This window comes from Pyrus communis, chromosome 10 (genome assembly GCF_041283825.1).
Source record: "Pyrus communis isolate YQ-2024b chromosome 10, ASM4128382v1, whole genome shotgun sequence".
In the NCBI taxonomy this organism is placed as follows: domain Eukaryota; kingdom Viridiplantae; phylum Streptophyta; class Magnoliopsida; order Rosales; family Rosaceae; genus Pyrus; species Pyrus communis.
Window position 1 is genome coordinate 25879223 of NC_142574.1, and position 13492 is coordinate 25892714.

The window sequence follows — 13492 nt, forward strand, 5'->3', positions numbered from 1 at the left end:
ACTTCGAATCCGTCGACTCGTCACCGTTGAAATACCGGCTGTTTCCCTGATCGCTCTCATAAGTCTTGAACCCGCCGCCGAGCGGATTCCGATCAAGCTTCTCGGCGATTCGCTCGAGTCAATCAAGATTCAAGGAGCACCTTCAAAGCTTCCCCGACAAGCTTTGTGTTGCTTTGGCGCCCCTAAAACGCTTTTTAAAATACCAATTCCCTCCACCTTCTTCCCCATTGTTTCTGCTGTTTCTCCTTCTGCGTCTTCGCGTCAGTAGACATCGTCGTCTTCGTCGTCGCGGAGCTGCAATCAGCAGAGCAATGGAGCAGCAGAGCAATCAGAAGACTGCCCAACAACAAGACGAACTCGAAGAAATGCGGCATGGCCCTGTCCCTGTCGAATAACTTCAGGTGAGCCTATTTCGACTTCACACCCATTTTGAGCAAGTCAGCGGGTTCCCCATGCGGGTTCTTCTTCAATCTGCTTCGGATGGGGTTTTCTTGTTTAGATTCTTTGTTCCCTTCGAAATTTAAGAAATGGGTTGTCATTTTCTATGAAATTAGGTTCGAATTTCTGTGAATTGTTGTTAAAGATTCTATATTTCATATGGGTTTTGCGATTTACTGTAAATTATTGTTGGGCTTTGTTCTTTACCCACTAAGAGAAAACCTAGCCAGCAACAGACCTGATTTTGGCCACCAATTTCATATGGGATTGGTCATTTTGGTTATTTACAGATTGGTTGTTCCAAGCTTGGAAGAAATTGAGAATCTGGATTGTGTACCTTCACTTTGTAATGATAAATTTTGATCAAAGCAGCAATCTTTTTGCTGATGAAAAGTTTTAAATTTAAAGTTTTTGTATTCAAGGTGTATTTATCATAAATGATAACTCATATAGCAGTTAGAATAATTAAATGAAATCATCAGTAAAACAAGCCAAAGAGCTCCAATCAAAATCCTATGGGAGTTTCTTTAGAATTCTAAGGTTTTAGTCAAATTACCCCTACCAAGTTAGGGGAATTAGAACCCATGAAAGAGGCGTGGCTACTGTTAGTATTTTAAGATATTTCCATGGTGTTGAAGCTTACTTTCCGTTAGTCAAGTTAGTCTTTCTTGGTGACAACCAAATAGTATGGGAACTTCAAGGATTTTTGTTGTAGTGTAATTTGGTTTTAAAGTTTTGGGGCATATAAGTCTATTCAAGCACATTTTCTGTTATAATTGATAGTTTTTATAAAAATGGACATTTTTGAAATTGAGGGATAAGTTTTGATTATATATGATAAAATCTCGTGTCTGGCATAGCTTCCATTGACGAGGAAGAAAAAGGCACACGTCAAAGTACAATTTTACCCATGTATTAACAGATAGTTAACGGAAAAATCACTTTTGAACTAAATTTGATTACGGAGTATACTACAGGGGTTTAAATCAGAGTTTTTTTTAGCACAGGACTATCTTCCAAGGGATCATTTATCCGATTTGGCCTATATATGAATATATTTATTACCGCATTAAAATCAAGACAAAAACAAAGGATAGGGAGCTGCATTGGGGGAGGAGGAAGAAGGGGCGACCCCCTGCTCATCATATATATAAATATATTTATTACCGTATTAAAATCAAGACAAAAACAAAGCATGAGCAGCTGCATTGGGGGGCGGGCGGGCGCCCCGGGGGGGGGGGGGGGTGGGGGGGGTGGGGGGGGGGGGGTTGGTGGAAGAGGAGTGGGGTGGGTGAGGGAGGGAGGGGGAGGAAGGGGCGACCCCCTGCATACATAGATTTTGACAAGCTGAAGCCTGTTTTCCAAAAAACATCACAGGATTCAGCAGCTCTCCCCTCCATTCTTTCTAAAGTTTGTCTTTGGATGGCTATATATATCTAACCATGTCCCAAAAGACTGTACAAACCAACACTATCATAATATTATATATCATCTAAAGTCCCCTGTTAATTAGCAATAATAATCATCCCCTAAACCACACCACAAACAAAAGATTATCTCCTACTAATTATATTATATATAGAGGCATCAACTGCCTTCACAAGTGCATTCCTTTGAAAATGCTGTATTCACTGTCTTGTGCTCGATTGGCAAACTTCGTTACAGCTCCGTTTTGGTATGCTTTTGTTGCTCCTTTTGGGACATTCCTCCCGCATGCTGCTGGGAACACATGATTGCTTGCTGCATTTGGAACAGTGGTCCTTTGGGACAACATGTCATTGCTTGCTCCATTTGGGACAATATTCCTTTGGGACAACATGTCATTGGCAGCTACATTTGGGACGTTTCTTTTGCTTTCGGAGCCCGGAAAGAGATTGTCCAACTGTCCACATGCTGCAGCTATAAGCCCTGCATGATATTACAAAATCGATGGTTATTTACAAGCTTTTGTGTTACTTCTGCAATCTGATGCACAGGTCATGAGTAGAGAAGAGTTTTGAATTCGGGTTCTCAAAAACAGCATGAAGTAAGATTCGAATGATCAAACTGCTAAAGTAAGATTTGAGTGATCAAACTGCGGCAATGAGGTACACAACCTAAAGGCCCATCTTCTAGCTCAAATATGTGACAACACTTTTAGCTGTAAATTGGATCAGGCTGGTCAACTTCAGAATTTTTCACCTTATCATGTTGAGAGTGTGAATCCCACATCGAGGAACTAAAGTCTCGTATAGCGATTTAAATGATCTTGGGCCTCTCCACCTATAGATTCTTAAAGGAACAATTGAACTATATTGCAAATTAGTTAAGCTTGGCCTAATTTTTAGAGGAACAATATGTAGCACTCTTAGTTTCAAGCTAAGTACCAAGTTACGAACTACTATGAATAATCAGTTTTGGTTTATCTCTATCTATTTTTAGAATCTGAAGTGTAGAGATTGGATCCAACGGTTGGAAGGTTAGCGATGATCACAACTTTCAACTATAAACTAGTAGTACGCGCGGTGTAAGTCTCAGGTTTATGTAACGTAGTATAACTGAAACACAAAGCTGAGTGTACAAATTTAAGGATAAATGAAGCATGTACCTAAGAACAGAGCAGAAGGTTTTCCTGGTCTTGATTTAAATTCAGGATGGAACTGGACACCGATGAAATATGGATGATTACGCAGCTCAACAATCTGTAATGTCGATATACCAAATGTTACCTCAGAATTACGACAATATACCAATCCATTTTATTCTAAAGTTATAAAGACAAAGAATGAAAGTTTATACTTCCATGCGTTGGCCAGTTTCATCCTTGCCAGTAAAAGAGAGGCCGGAATTTTCAAGGCGTGCTACCATTTCAGGATTCACCTGGACATCCAACAGAATTAGTCGTCCCGACAAAAATAGTGTCATAGAATATACAACCGTTTGCATTGGGATGTTATGTACCTCATATCTGTGCCGATGTCTCTCATCAATGAAGCGTTTGTTTCCATATCTAACAAAACGGAAATTGCAAAAGATTAGCCAATATAGGCATCTCATCAACATGCTGGTATGTGTATCAAATCAAGTTACTGATTGATCCTTGCAGATCAATAAATTTTCTCAGAAGCTTTGATTCTTATGATAAAATATGAGTGAAGATACAAATAAATGTGATCTGTGAAAATCCAGTGCGTGTATTTCCTTCAATACTCACAGTTTAGCTGATTTGCAGTCTGCAGGCTGAAAGTAGGTTCTCCTGGATCCAACACGCATCGTGCCTCCCATATGTGTTTTCGAGCCCTGCTTACATGGTACGGAGATCAGATAATGGGAAAAACAAGATAAAGTTCCATTCGCTGTCAAATTCAAGAAATACAGACCTCAGGCATGAATATCACACAGGGGTTTTTAGTGTCAGGATCAAATTCTGTGCTATGAGCATCTTTCAGACCGAGAACAGATCGCGCAACCTCAATCACAGCAATCTGCATTCCTAGACAAATGCCAAGGAATGGAATTCTCTTTTCCCGGGCGTATTTTGCAGCAAGAATTTTCCCTTCCACTCCTCTGTCACCGAACCCTCCGGGAACAAGCATACCATCTGCACCCTGAAGATATAGACCAGTCAGAGGGGTAACAAAGAAAGCAACTACAACTTAAGAAGGCTATTAAACATCAGTTAAAACCTTCAATAACTTCCATGCAGCTTTATAGGCATCAGGGTTCTGCAATATGCACATTTTTTTGTCAAGTTTTTATCTAAGGTAAGATGTACATAAATTTTACGAATGAATATAAGAAATAAATAAATTTTATGAATGAATATATGATATAAATAAATTTTACGAATGAATATAAGATATAATAACCTCTTTTGCAGTTGCTTCTTCAAGGTCTTCAGCCGACACCCAATCCACGAAAAGTTTTTTGCCACGAGCAACAGAAGCGTGCACAAGAGCCTGCAGAAAGTAGTACAGATTTATATCCAGCACCATCACCAATTTGCAAACCATCCATATTATTTCAAAATTAGAGTGTCAGAATGAAAACAATACAATTAACACTTGCTAACAGAATTAAGTGGTAGCTAGGTGCACCTTTTGTACTGAAAGGTAGGCATCTGTAAGGCTTGTATACTTTCCGACCATGGCAATTCGAACCTGTTACACAAATGACATTGGAATTTCAAGTTTCCACCAACAGACAAAACTAAAAGTATGACATTAGGAATTGCTTTGGATTTGTAACCTACCGGGTCATGCAACTTGTCACAAGTTTCAGCCCTAGAAGTCCACTCTTCCAATTCAGGTTCCTTCGTTAATCTGCAAATTATGGATGAATGTTACAAAACTAAATGCGGCAGCAACTGATCCATAGGATTACATCCCAAAATTACATGGCAAAAGAAAAAATAGAGAAGAGTTCATGGGACAAACCCTTGAAGGTTGAGCACTTTGAAGATTGCTTCATGAGCTTTCTGATCCTATTTGAGAAGAAGCATGTGACAATTGGAGATTCAAAATGATTTAAGAAAGTTGATAAATTTCAGAATTTGTTGATAACAACTTACTCTTAAAAGTAATGGAATATGCCAGATGTTGGGAACGTCGTAGAGAGTGATGACGTTCTCTTTCTACAAAATATTTGGTATTGCATCTTCAGTAAAGTAAGCATCTTGCAGCATATTTCCAAGAAAGATAAAATTTCTAGTAAAATGCTTGAACTAAAGTTTTTCTAACATTTACCTGTACATGGCAAAATTGACTGATTTTCGTCTTCACGTTCTCTTCTAGGGCCTGTAATTCAGAACCTTAGGCCAACATGACAAAGAAAAAAGTCTGTATGTTTGATAGAGAGTGAGTGATATAGACAGACCGTTGTACTGCGACAAGCTATGATATGCGGTGTCAAACCCAGACATCTCAGTCCACGAACGCTGTGTTGCGTTGGTTTTGTTTTCTGAACATGATTTGATACATCAATTAGAGCAATTAAAGTAGTTTTTTTTTCATGACAGAGAAATTTAACAGAGGTTAGATCATATTTCTATACGAAAAAACTTGTGAACACAGAGTTATAAAAGAAGCTTTACCTGCTCACCAACAACATTCAAAACAGGCACAAGGCTCACATGAATCAAGCAAAAGTTGTCACTACCTGAAATGAAAAAAAGAAAAAATCAACCAAGTTTTCAGAAAGAATGTTACATAATTGTGCCATATGAAGTTTGCTATACAATTTGCTTACCGACGCGGTATGAGAACTGTCCTAGTGCCTCAATGAAGGGCATGGATTCAATATCACCTACAACCATGAAATTTTTCAGTTACTTGAAACAGCTTATGCTGCAAGACATCAAGAACCCTGTTGTGAATATATATATATATATATATATATATATATATAAAATGTATGTATACCTATAGTTCCACCCAATTCGATGACACAAACATCAGCTGCACCTGACTGTCCATCCACCGGAATTTTCGCTACACGCTCGATCCACTCTTGGATTGCATCTGTGATGTGAGGGACAACCTGCAGAAAAACGAAGGAAGAAACAATTATTAAAAAAAAAGGGGCTAAATAAATATAGTACAAGGGAGTCAGAAGTCAGAGGTACGTAGACAAAAACCTGGACAGTTTTTCCCAGATAATCTCCCCTTCTCTCTCTGTCAATAACATCCTGTGACACAAGAAAAGAAAAATCAACTCTTTGCTACTTGGTCATCAAGATTATGCAGAGATTTTTTGGAATATGGACTAGTAGGTATTATATAAATATAAAATACACACACACACACACACAAATATACATACATACATACATGCATACATACATACATACATACATACATATATATATATGTTTTTATATTGACTTGCCTGGTAAATCTTTCCAGTAGTAATATTATTATCACGGGTCAGCTTGATATCTAGAAATCGTTCATAGTTTCCAAGGTCCAAGTCCACCTGTGACATTGAAAAAAAAACAAATTAGCAAATTGAAAGTCTGTGAATCGCTCACATTTGTTCCAGATTTTGACACTCGAGTCCAAATTTCATATTTATAACTTTATTAGTTTTGAGTGTCACAGATAGCACAGATGTGAGTTTATAATAATTAGATTAATAAACAACAAATATTTCTCAATAATAAAGTTTCCACCTTATGCAGACGTATGTTAGGTCGGTTGGATAAGATAGTGTGCCTACCCTTTTGTACTCAAGTTTGAATTAATCCCCTCCCAGTAAATTAGAGTAATTTACAATATCCCTTAGTTAAAAACAAGTTTTCTGCCTTTTGATATCCAAAAATAGATTCATCAGCTTTTCTTCAGAAGATCCAAAGCTTCTTACAAATCACAGTTCCTCTCACAAACTGTCCCTAAAATGAAGGGGAACAAAATTATCGAGAAATGAGAAGGAGAGTAAGCGTATGTACCTCACCACCATCATCCAACACAAACACTTCCCCATGCTCAACTGGGGACATAGTTCCGGCATCGGTGTTTAGGTAAGGATCTGAATGACAAAAGAAACAGAGAAATCATGAAATGAAAAAGGAGAAATAAATTCCCACAAAAGACAAACAAATCCATATGACAATTGATTAGAGAATTGCTGCAGGCATTCAGTTTTTATCACTGAAATTAAACTAAAAATTTTCATACTCCCATTAAAAAAGAAGAATGTTTAATTAGCAGAAAAAGCTAAATCTGATACATCTTTTTTCCCTTAAAAAAAAAAAAAAGAAGAAAGAAAAAAGTGGATGAGCTTTCCAACAAAAAGGGCATAATGGGTTGCCTCAAAAAGTTAAAACAGCAGGGATTAGCAACATAAGATTAATAAATAAAATGAAACAAAAATAACAAGAACAAAAAGAAGAACAACAAAAGAAGAAGAAGAAGAACAGAAAAAAGAGACCAATTTTAATGGAAGTAACTCGAAGTCCGCAAGCTTTGAGAAGAAGGCCAATACTGCTAGCAGTCACTCCTTTCCCAAGTCCACTTACTACTCCTCCTGTCACCAAAATATACTTCATGCTTCTTCTCCCCTTGTTCTTTCAAAACACCAACTTTTTCTGTGTAATTATTCCTACACAAAAACAAACAAATCCCATCACCCCCAATTAGCATTTTAATCTCCACCATTGATCCTGTAAACCAAATGAAGAAGAAGAAGAAGAAGAAGAAGAAGACGAAAGAAAAAGTTGGATTTATTTATTTCTTTTCTTTGCTATGAACTTTCAACTCTGTAACAGAAACCCACCAGCCAGTAGTGCTTGCTAAATCTTTACTTTAAATTCTCCAGTTATTTCTTGGTAACTTTCAAACGTTATCTGATTTCTCTCTCCTTAAATCCAACAAAGAAGTTCAAAGAGGATGTGTTGTATCATACAAAATCCAAAGCAAGAAAAGACCAGTCACCAGCTTGTTAACAGCAACAGACGGAAAAAAAGGGAGAAGAGAATAATGTGGTAGTTAATTCAATGGGGAATTGGTTAGGCATATGACTGCCTTTTATAGACAAAGTGGCAATCCATCATAAAATAAAAAAAAGAAAACCATGTTCTTTTTCCCCTCTAAAAAAGGACTAATTATTTATGCTCTTCCATTTTATCAATTTTCATTTATCACGTCACAGCTACTGCAACTGAGCACCCAAGGTATTCCCCATCCCACCAGTAACTTGCAAATGAACTATAAATAAAACCACGACCAGTTATCTCCTTATTTTCATCAAATTAATTGTAATTTATAAGAAATTAAAATAAATTAGAAAACTGGTCGGTTGTGGATAAATATTCTTGATTCTTTTTCCCTTCAGTGTATGCACTTTTCTCCGGCCAACAAAATGTTTACTCTTTTCTGCCAACTAGGACAAATTGAAGGCACTAACCACTACTAATAACTATAATTAATAAACATATCCTCTTTTTATAACCACTTCTTTCCATTTGTATGTGTCAATCTCAACCTTCCATCTTGCAACCTCCTCAGATTGTTACCAAATATATGCATATTTACATGACCAAATAAGAGTTCTCCCGTCCCATCCATCTTCAAATTTAATTATGTATATATACAGTTACATGTACGTATGTATAAACGCACACCCACTGCGAGTACTTTTTGTTTACTTCTTCTAAAAGATATAAAACAACATAATTACAAATTAAACTTCAACAAGAATTTGTGATTAAACTCTCTATAATCGTAACATATGCATCTTTTCCATCTCCCCCAAATAAAAACAAAAAACCAAAAACCTAACTATATCCGATGTTCTTAATTACAAACTAAACCTAACTAATTCTCTCCCCTAAATAAAAAAACCAAAACCTCCCAACTATATCCGATGTTCTTACATATTAAACCTAACTAATTCTCCACTTCATCCATATCGAAGGTCTATTCTGTGTATAGTACAATAACATTAACATATAACTAATACCGTAAAAGGGAAGACGTAATCTTAGTTACAAGAGGACAATATTGTTTTACTACCAGTAAAATTAAATTATCCTTGTAACTTGGATTGGTTATGTATTTATTTTCTAGACACATAGAGATATTAATATATATATATATATATATATATATATATATATATAGATAATGTTATCATCTGTAATATTGTATTAGGTTTTCCTTTTTCGTTTGTCTTTGGTAATTTGCCTTCTTATATTTTCTTGGAAGAGGCCTGAACTTATTTCTGTTGTCAAAATCAAATATGCTGATACTATATAATAACAGTTGAACAAGACAGAAAGGGTTCCGGCGAAGATGGAGATGGCCAGCAATTTTTTTTTTTTGTCGTGTTAGGAACTTGGAGCTACGGTTAGTTTATGGAAAATTTTATTTGAACCCATATAACATCTTCCTACACCTAACTTACTTTTTACATCCATATTACTTTTAATTAAGATACCAGTATCTCTTTAAACCCAAATTTATTACCTAAACTATCCTCACAAATCCAATTCAATTTGTAAATTTAGCTATACACCCATTTATCTACAATGCAATCGCCAAAATCTCTGCCTTCAATTTTGCAAAACCTATCAATGTAGCACTGCCTCATGCCCAATATCTGCATCTACAGGCAAGGCAACCCCAAATTATTTCAGAAATCAAACCCACAACAAAACCTCAAAAGGTCCTCCTTGAAAATTTTGAATTCTTACAACATAATGTCATTTTAAGAGTTGGAGGATCTACGGTTCTATGGGTTTAAAATTTCTTTGAATTTTTTGCTCTTTAAAAATAGAGATTTCTGCTTTTTTAAATTTTTCTATCAATTGCTTCAATGAATTTTTATTTGATCTTTTTCCTAAAGTTTCAAATTTCCAAATGGATTTTGAAAATCCAACCCAACAGAGACCAGTGATGTAGAAAGATTTCCTGATTTGATCTTTTTCTTAAAGCTTTGTTTTTATTATAAGAGCTATTAGGGGTTTCGCCGGAATGAATGTAGAATAAACAATGAGTGATGGTAGAGTTTAATTATAGGGTGTGAGTTTATTCATAAATTTTAGTTTTATTGTTAACTTTATCTTGTACTTTATGGTAATTACGTAATAGAGTAAAAAAAACAATTTACATTTAAAATTTAAGTTGAGTATAGAGAGAGGTTATGTGAGTTTAAATAAAATTTCCCTTAGTTTATTCAGAAGTTATTGAGTGGAGAGGCCAACCTCAAAGTAAAATACTTTAGAATTATTGATAATTTTTTAGGGAATTGTTATTAGCACTCCAAAAATCTCATTTTACACTCCAAACTTTCCATATTAGGAAAGAAAAATACACTTGTAAGGAGCGTAGAATGAGATTTTTGGAGTGCCAATAACACTTCCTTTTTTTTATTGTTTTAATATACTCTTTAACATGAAATGAGGCTCTATTATATATACAACTCATGTGAGGGAACATGGGATTATATTCAGATCAAGTTAGGTACTTTCATATAGTGCGAAATGTTGTATACAGTTAAAAGTAATTTTTTTTGGAGTATGTAAGATAATTGGGCCAACTATGAAGGTGTGTACGCAGTGCCACCGCACAGGGTTTTTAATTTTTTTTCTTTTCTCCACATGTATATTAATATGAGTAATGTTATTCTTATCACAATTTTATATCATATTTATTTATCATATTAGGTGGCAGATGAGTTGGACAAGTTACATCATTTAATTTCAATCTTTTTAAATGATGATTGTAGTATACGAGAAATCTCCTTCTTCAACCTAAGATTATTTAAGTGTTTTAATTAATAAAAAGATTGAAATTAAATGATGTAAGTTGTCCAACTCATCTGCCACCTAAAATGGTAAAGAAATGTGGTATAAAATTGTGATAATAATAGTTTTACTCTATTAATATGCTATATTAATACATGTCATTCTTCACATATTTAGCGCCCGACGCAAATGGTATAGTGCTTCCTGATCGTTGCATGAGCTATGGGATCGATTCTTGCCTTATGCACGAAATCTCAAGACTTTTTAAGGGCTTCTAATTTAATATTGCACATAACTCTTAAAATCTTAGAGCCGATTCTGCTTTTTAAAAGCTTCCAATTTATTTCGCACATGACTCCTAAGATTTCATAACTAATCACGTATCATAATATAACATGTCAAATATGTGCTAGGAAACACTAACGTTTAAATATAGCATCCTTCTATCTTTTATGATCTAAAGATGACCGGTTTGCCATGCTTGAATTTGATGTTACAAAGGATGCAAATAAGATAGAAAGAGGTGGCAAAATTGGATGGCGGTGATACTGCTTTAGCCTTTAGTTTTTAGCCACGCGAGGTGTTACTTCCTTTTTTTGTTCCTTTCCATTTTAGTTCCAGTAAATAATGCTTTCACTTTTGCAACATCAAGTTCAATCTTTGAGGAGAAAGAATATTTCCCTTAATCATGTATCTTCCATGATTGGATAACAAGATTAAGAAACAAAATATAATTAACCCACTGCAAACCGACCCAAATCAAATTATCAAAATATAATTTGATAAAAAGACCTATTCCTTTTCCTTTTATATATATTTTTTCAAATATAGCAACCATGAATAAATAAGAGGTCCCGACCACCCACTAGCTAATTCCTTTCCAATTAATTAGAATGTCACCCCACCACGTAAGCCCTAAGGTATCTCCCGTGTAACATATCTATCATATGACAACAAGGGCTCCACCTTACAATTTCTTTATTTTTATAATTTTGTGACGAAAAATGCTAATTTATTTAGATGAGTAATTAAAAGTAAAGAAAAATGCTAATTTATTTAGATGAGAAGTTAAAGGAAAAATAACTTTGAGTTCAGCGTGGAAGAAAAGGATATTTTTCCATGCATTCACATTCACTTTCCGAAAGTGCCAAAATGATGATATAATAAAGAAAAACAAAGAACAAGAAATGGGGTCAAAATTCTTAGGATAAAAAGAACTTTGTGGAAAACTCAAAGGATAAAATAGCAGTCCAAAAAGGAAATAGAAAATCAAACAAGCATCCTTATATCCCAAGAAAACTACCTGCCAACTAACCAACCAACGGCCAACTAACCAGTCTACCACTCTCATCTTTTTTTAAGGTATATTCAGATTTTAGGATAAAAAATGATAAGACGACTAAATTTTCAGATCATCTTTTGTAGATTACATGATATGACGGGTAATGGTTGGGCTCATTTTTTAATGATTTTTTTTATTTTTTTATTTTTTGCTATATAAGAAAGAAACATTTTTTTAATGATTTAAAGAAGGAGTCTTTTGACCAAAAGTGTCACATCCCGCCTTCCCTCGCAGAGATATTGTCCGCTTTGGCATTCCCTGCCCTGGACTAGGTCGCAGACAGCAGGGCTACCGCACGGTTTTGTCTTTGCAAGCCGCAGCTCCAAAAGGCCTCTCTGAAAGGTACATGCAGGCATGGACATATAAGGCCCAAAGACCACGCCCTCACGGGCGATGTGGGATACTACAATCCACCCCCCTTAGGGAGCCCGACGTCCTCGTCGGCACACCACGACCGTGAGTCTGGCTCTGATACCAAACTGACACACCCCGACCGAGATCGGAGCGTGCTGGCCGTCACACAAAGGTGACGAAGCCATGTGCACGTGCGGAAGCTAATAAAGTAGTAATATAAAAGTACGAGTAATAAAAAAACTAGCATACCAGGTACTAAAACAAGTGCTAGTAAGTGAGATACAAATTCAGAGCAGGTCTATAGCAGCCCAAACAAAACGACAACAGTAGTACGCCCGAAGGCGACCCTACAATGTGGAGTGTCTGTTAGAACGCCGGAAAGCCCTCCAGGGAAAACCACCGCAACGGCTAAGCAACTAGAACCTGGAGGGGCGCAAAACAAAAGCGTGAGTGGGCAAAAACAAAGCTATTTGAAAACCATTTAGCAAAATACATTCTAACCCCTCGCCGTAAAACTTGTATACTTCCCAGAAAATAAACATATAAACGTATGTATAAATATGCCAAACATGCTCAAGGGTATATCATTCATGCTCAAGAATATGCCATGCCAAAGCCTCATAATGAATGTGAGTGCCCAGGTATAAATCATATCAACATCATAACATCTGGCAGCCGGAGTCACCTAACGTGACCTGTACGGCTGCATCTAGAGCTCAAATCTCAACTCTATAACTGAACCTGCCCACGAGTCGGAACCACTCAAGGTGGTCTGTACGACAGGCCTGGGTGTAACATACATATACGCTCTAGTGCTACGATCACGTGAAGACTGTGCGAATAATTGCGAGTCACCTACGAGTCGGAACCACCTTATGTGGTCTGTACGACAGGCCTATGCACCTAACTTGGATCCAAGCTGAGCGTGTGGTGCGGGAGGTGAACATCACGTGAAGGACTGTGCCCTACTCAGGGCGGGAGCACTAACACCGGGGGTGCAGGTTATGAGCTCTCTAGTCATCTCAAACCACTACTGAAACATAAACGTGAATGTCACTTACCTGGCACTTACCTGTGCGTCCACGGCACCCAATATGCATATGTATATGTATGACACCAATAATGCATGCAATGAT

General features: G+C 36.4%; 1 protein-coding gene across 1 annotated transcript; it reads right to left on the reverse strand.

Annotated features, from left to right (window-relative positions):
• Positions 1 to 1775: 1775 nt before the first annotated feature.
• Positions 1776 to 8100, reverse strand: LOC137727727 (uncharacterized). Its single transcript, XM_068466545.2, has 22 exons — positions 7690 to 8100; positions 7345 to 7515; positions 6863 to 6942; positions 6304 to 6390; positions 6053 to 6103; positions 5838 to 5955; positions 5665 to 5721; positions 5510 to 5574; positions 5293 to 5376; positions 5163 to 5213; positions 4988 to 5050; positions 4854 to 4900; positions 4670 to 4739; positions 4515 to 4577; positions 4287 to 4376; positions 4104 to 4142; positions 3798 to 4025; positions 3632 to 3717; positions 3379 to 3427; positions 3217 to 3297; positions 3026 to 3119; positions 1776 to 2346 (listed from the first exon to the last, which is right to left on the reverse strand). The coding sequence occupies exons 2-22, from the start codon at positions 7460 to 7462 to the stop codon at positions 2036 to 2038; spliced, it is 1932 nt and encodes a 643-aa protein (XP_068322646.2). The 5' UTR covers positions 7463 to 7515; positions 7690 to 8100; the 3' UTR covers positions 1776 to 2035.
• Positions 8101 to 13492: the final 5392 nt, after the last annotated feature.

What these genes read in the sequence shown, in the direction of transcription:
- LOC137727727 (XM_068466545.2), bottom strand. Translation starts at nt 7,462, where the DNA reads ATGAAGTATATTTTGGTGACAGGAGGAGTAGTAAGTGGACTTGGGAAA. An exon ending in ATCTGGGAAAAACTGTCCAG is followed by an intron (nt 5,956 to 6,052) that starts GTTTTTGTCTAC and finishes GTTTTTCTGCAG; the next exon opens with GTTGTCCCTCACATCACAGA. An exon ending in AAAGTGCTCAACCTTCAAGG is followed by an intron (nt 4,740 to 4,853) that starts GTTTGTCCCATG and finishes CATAATTTGCAG; the next exon opens with ATTAACGAAGGAACCTGAAT.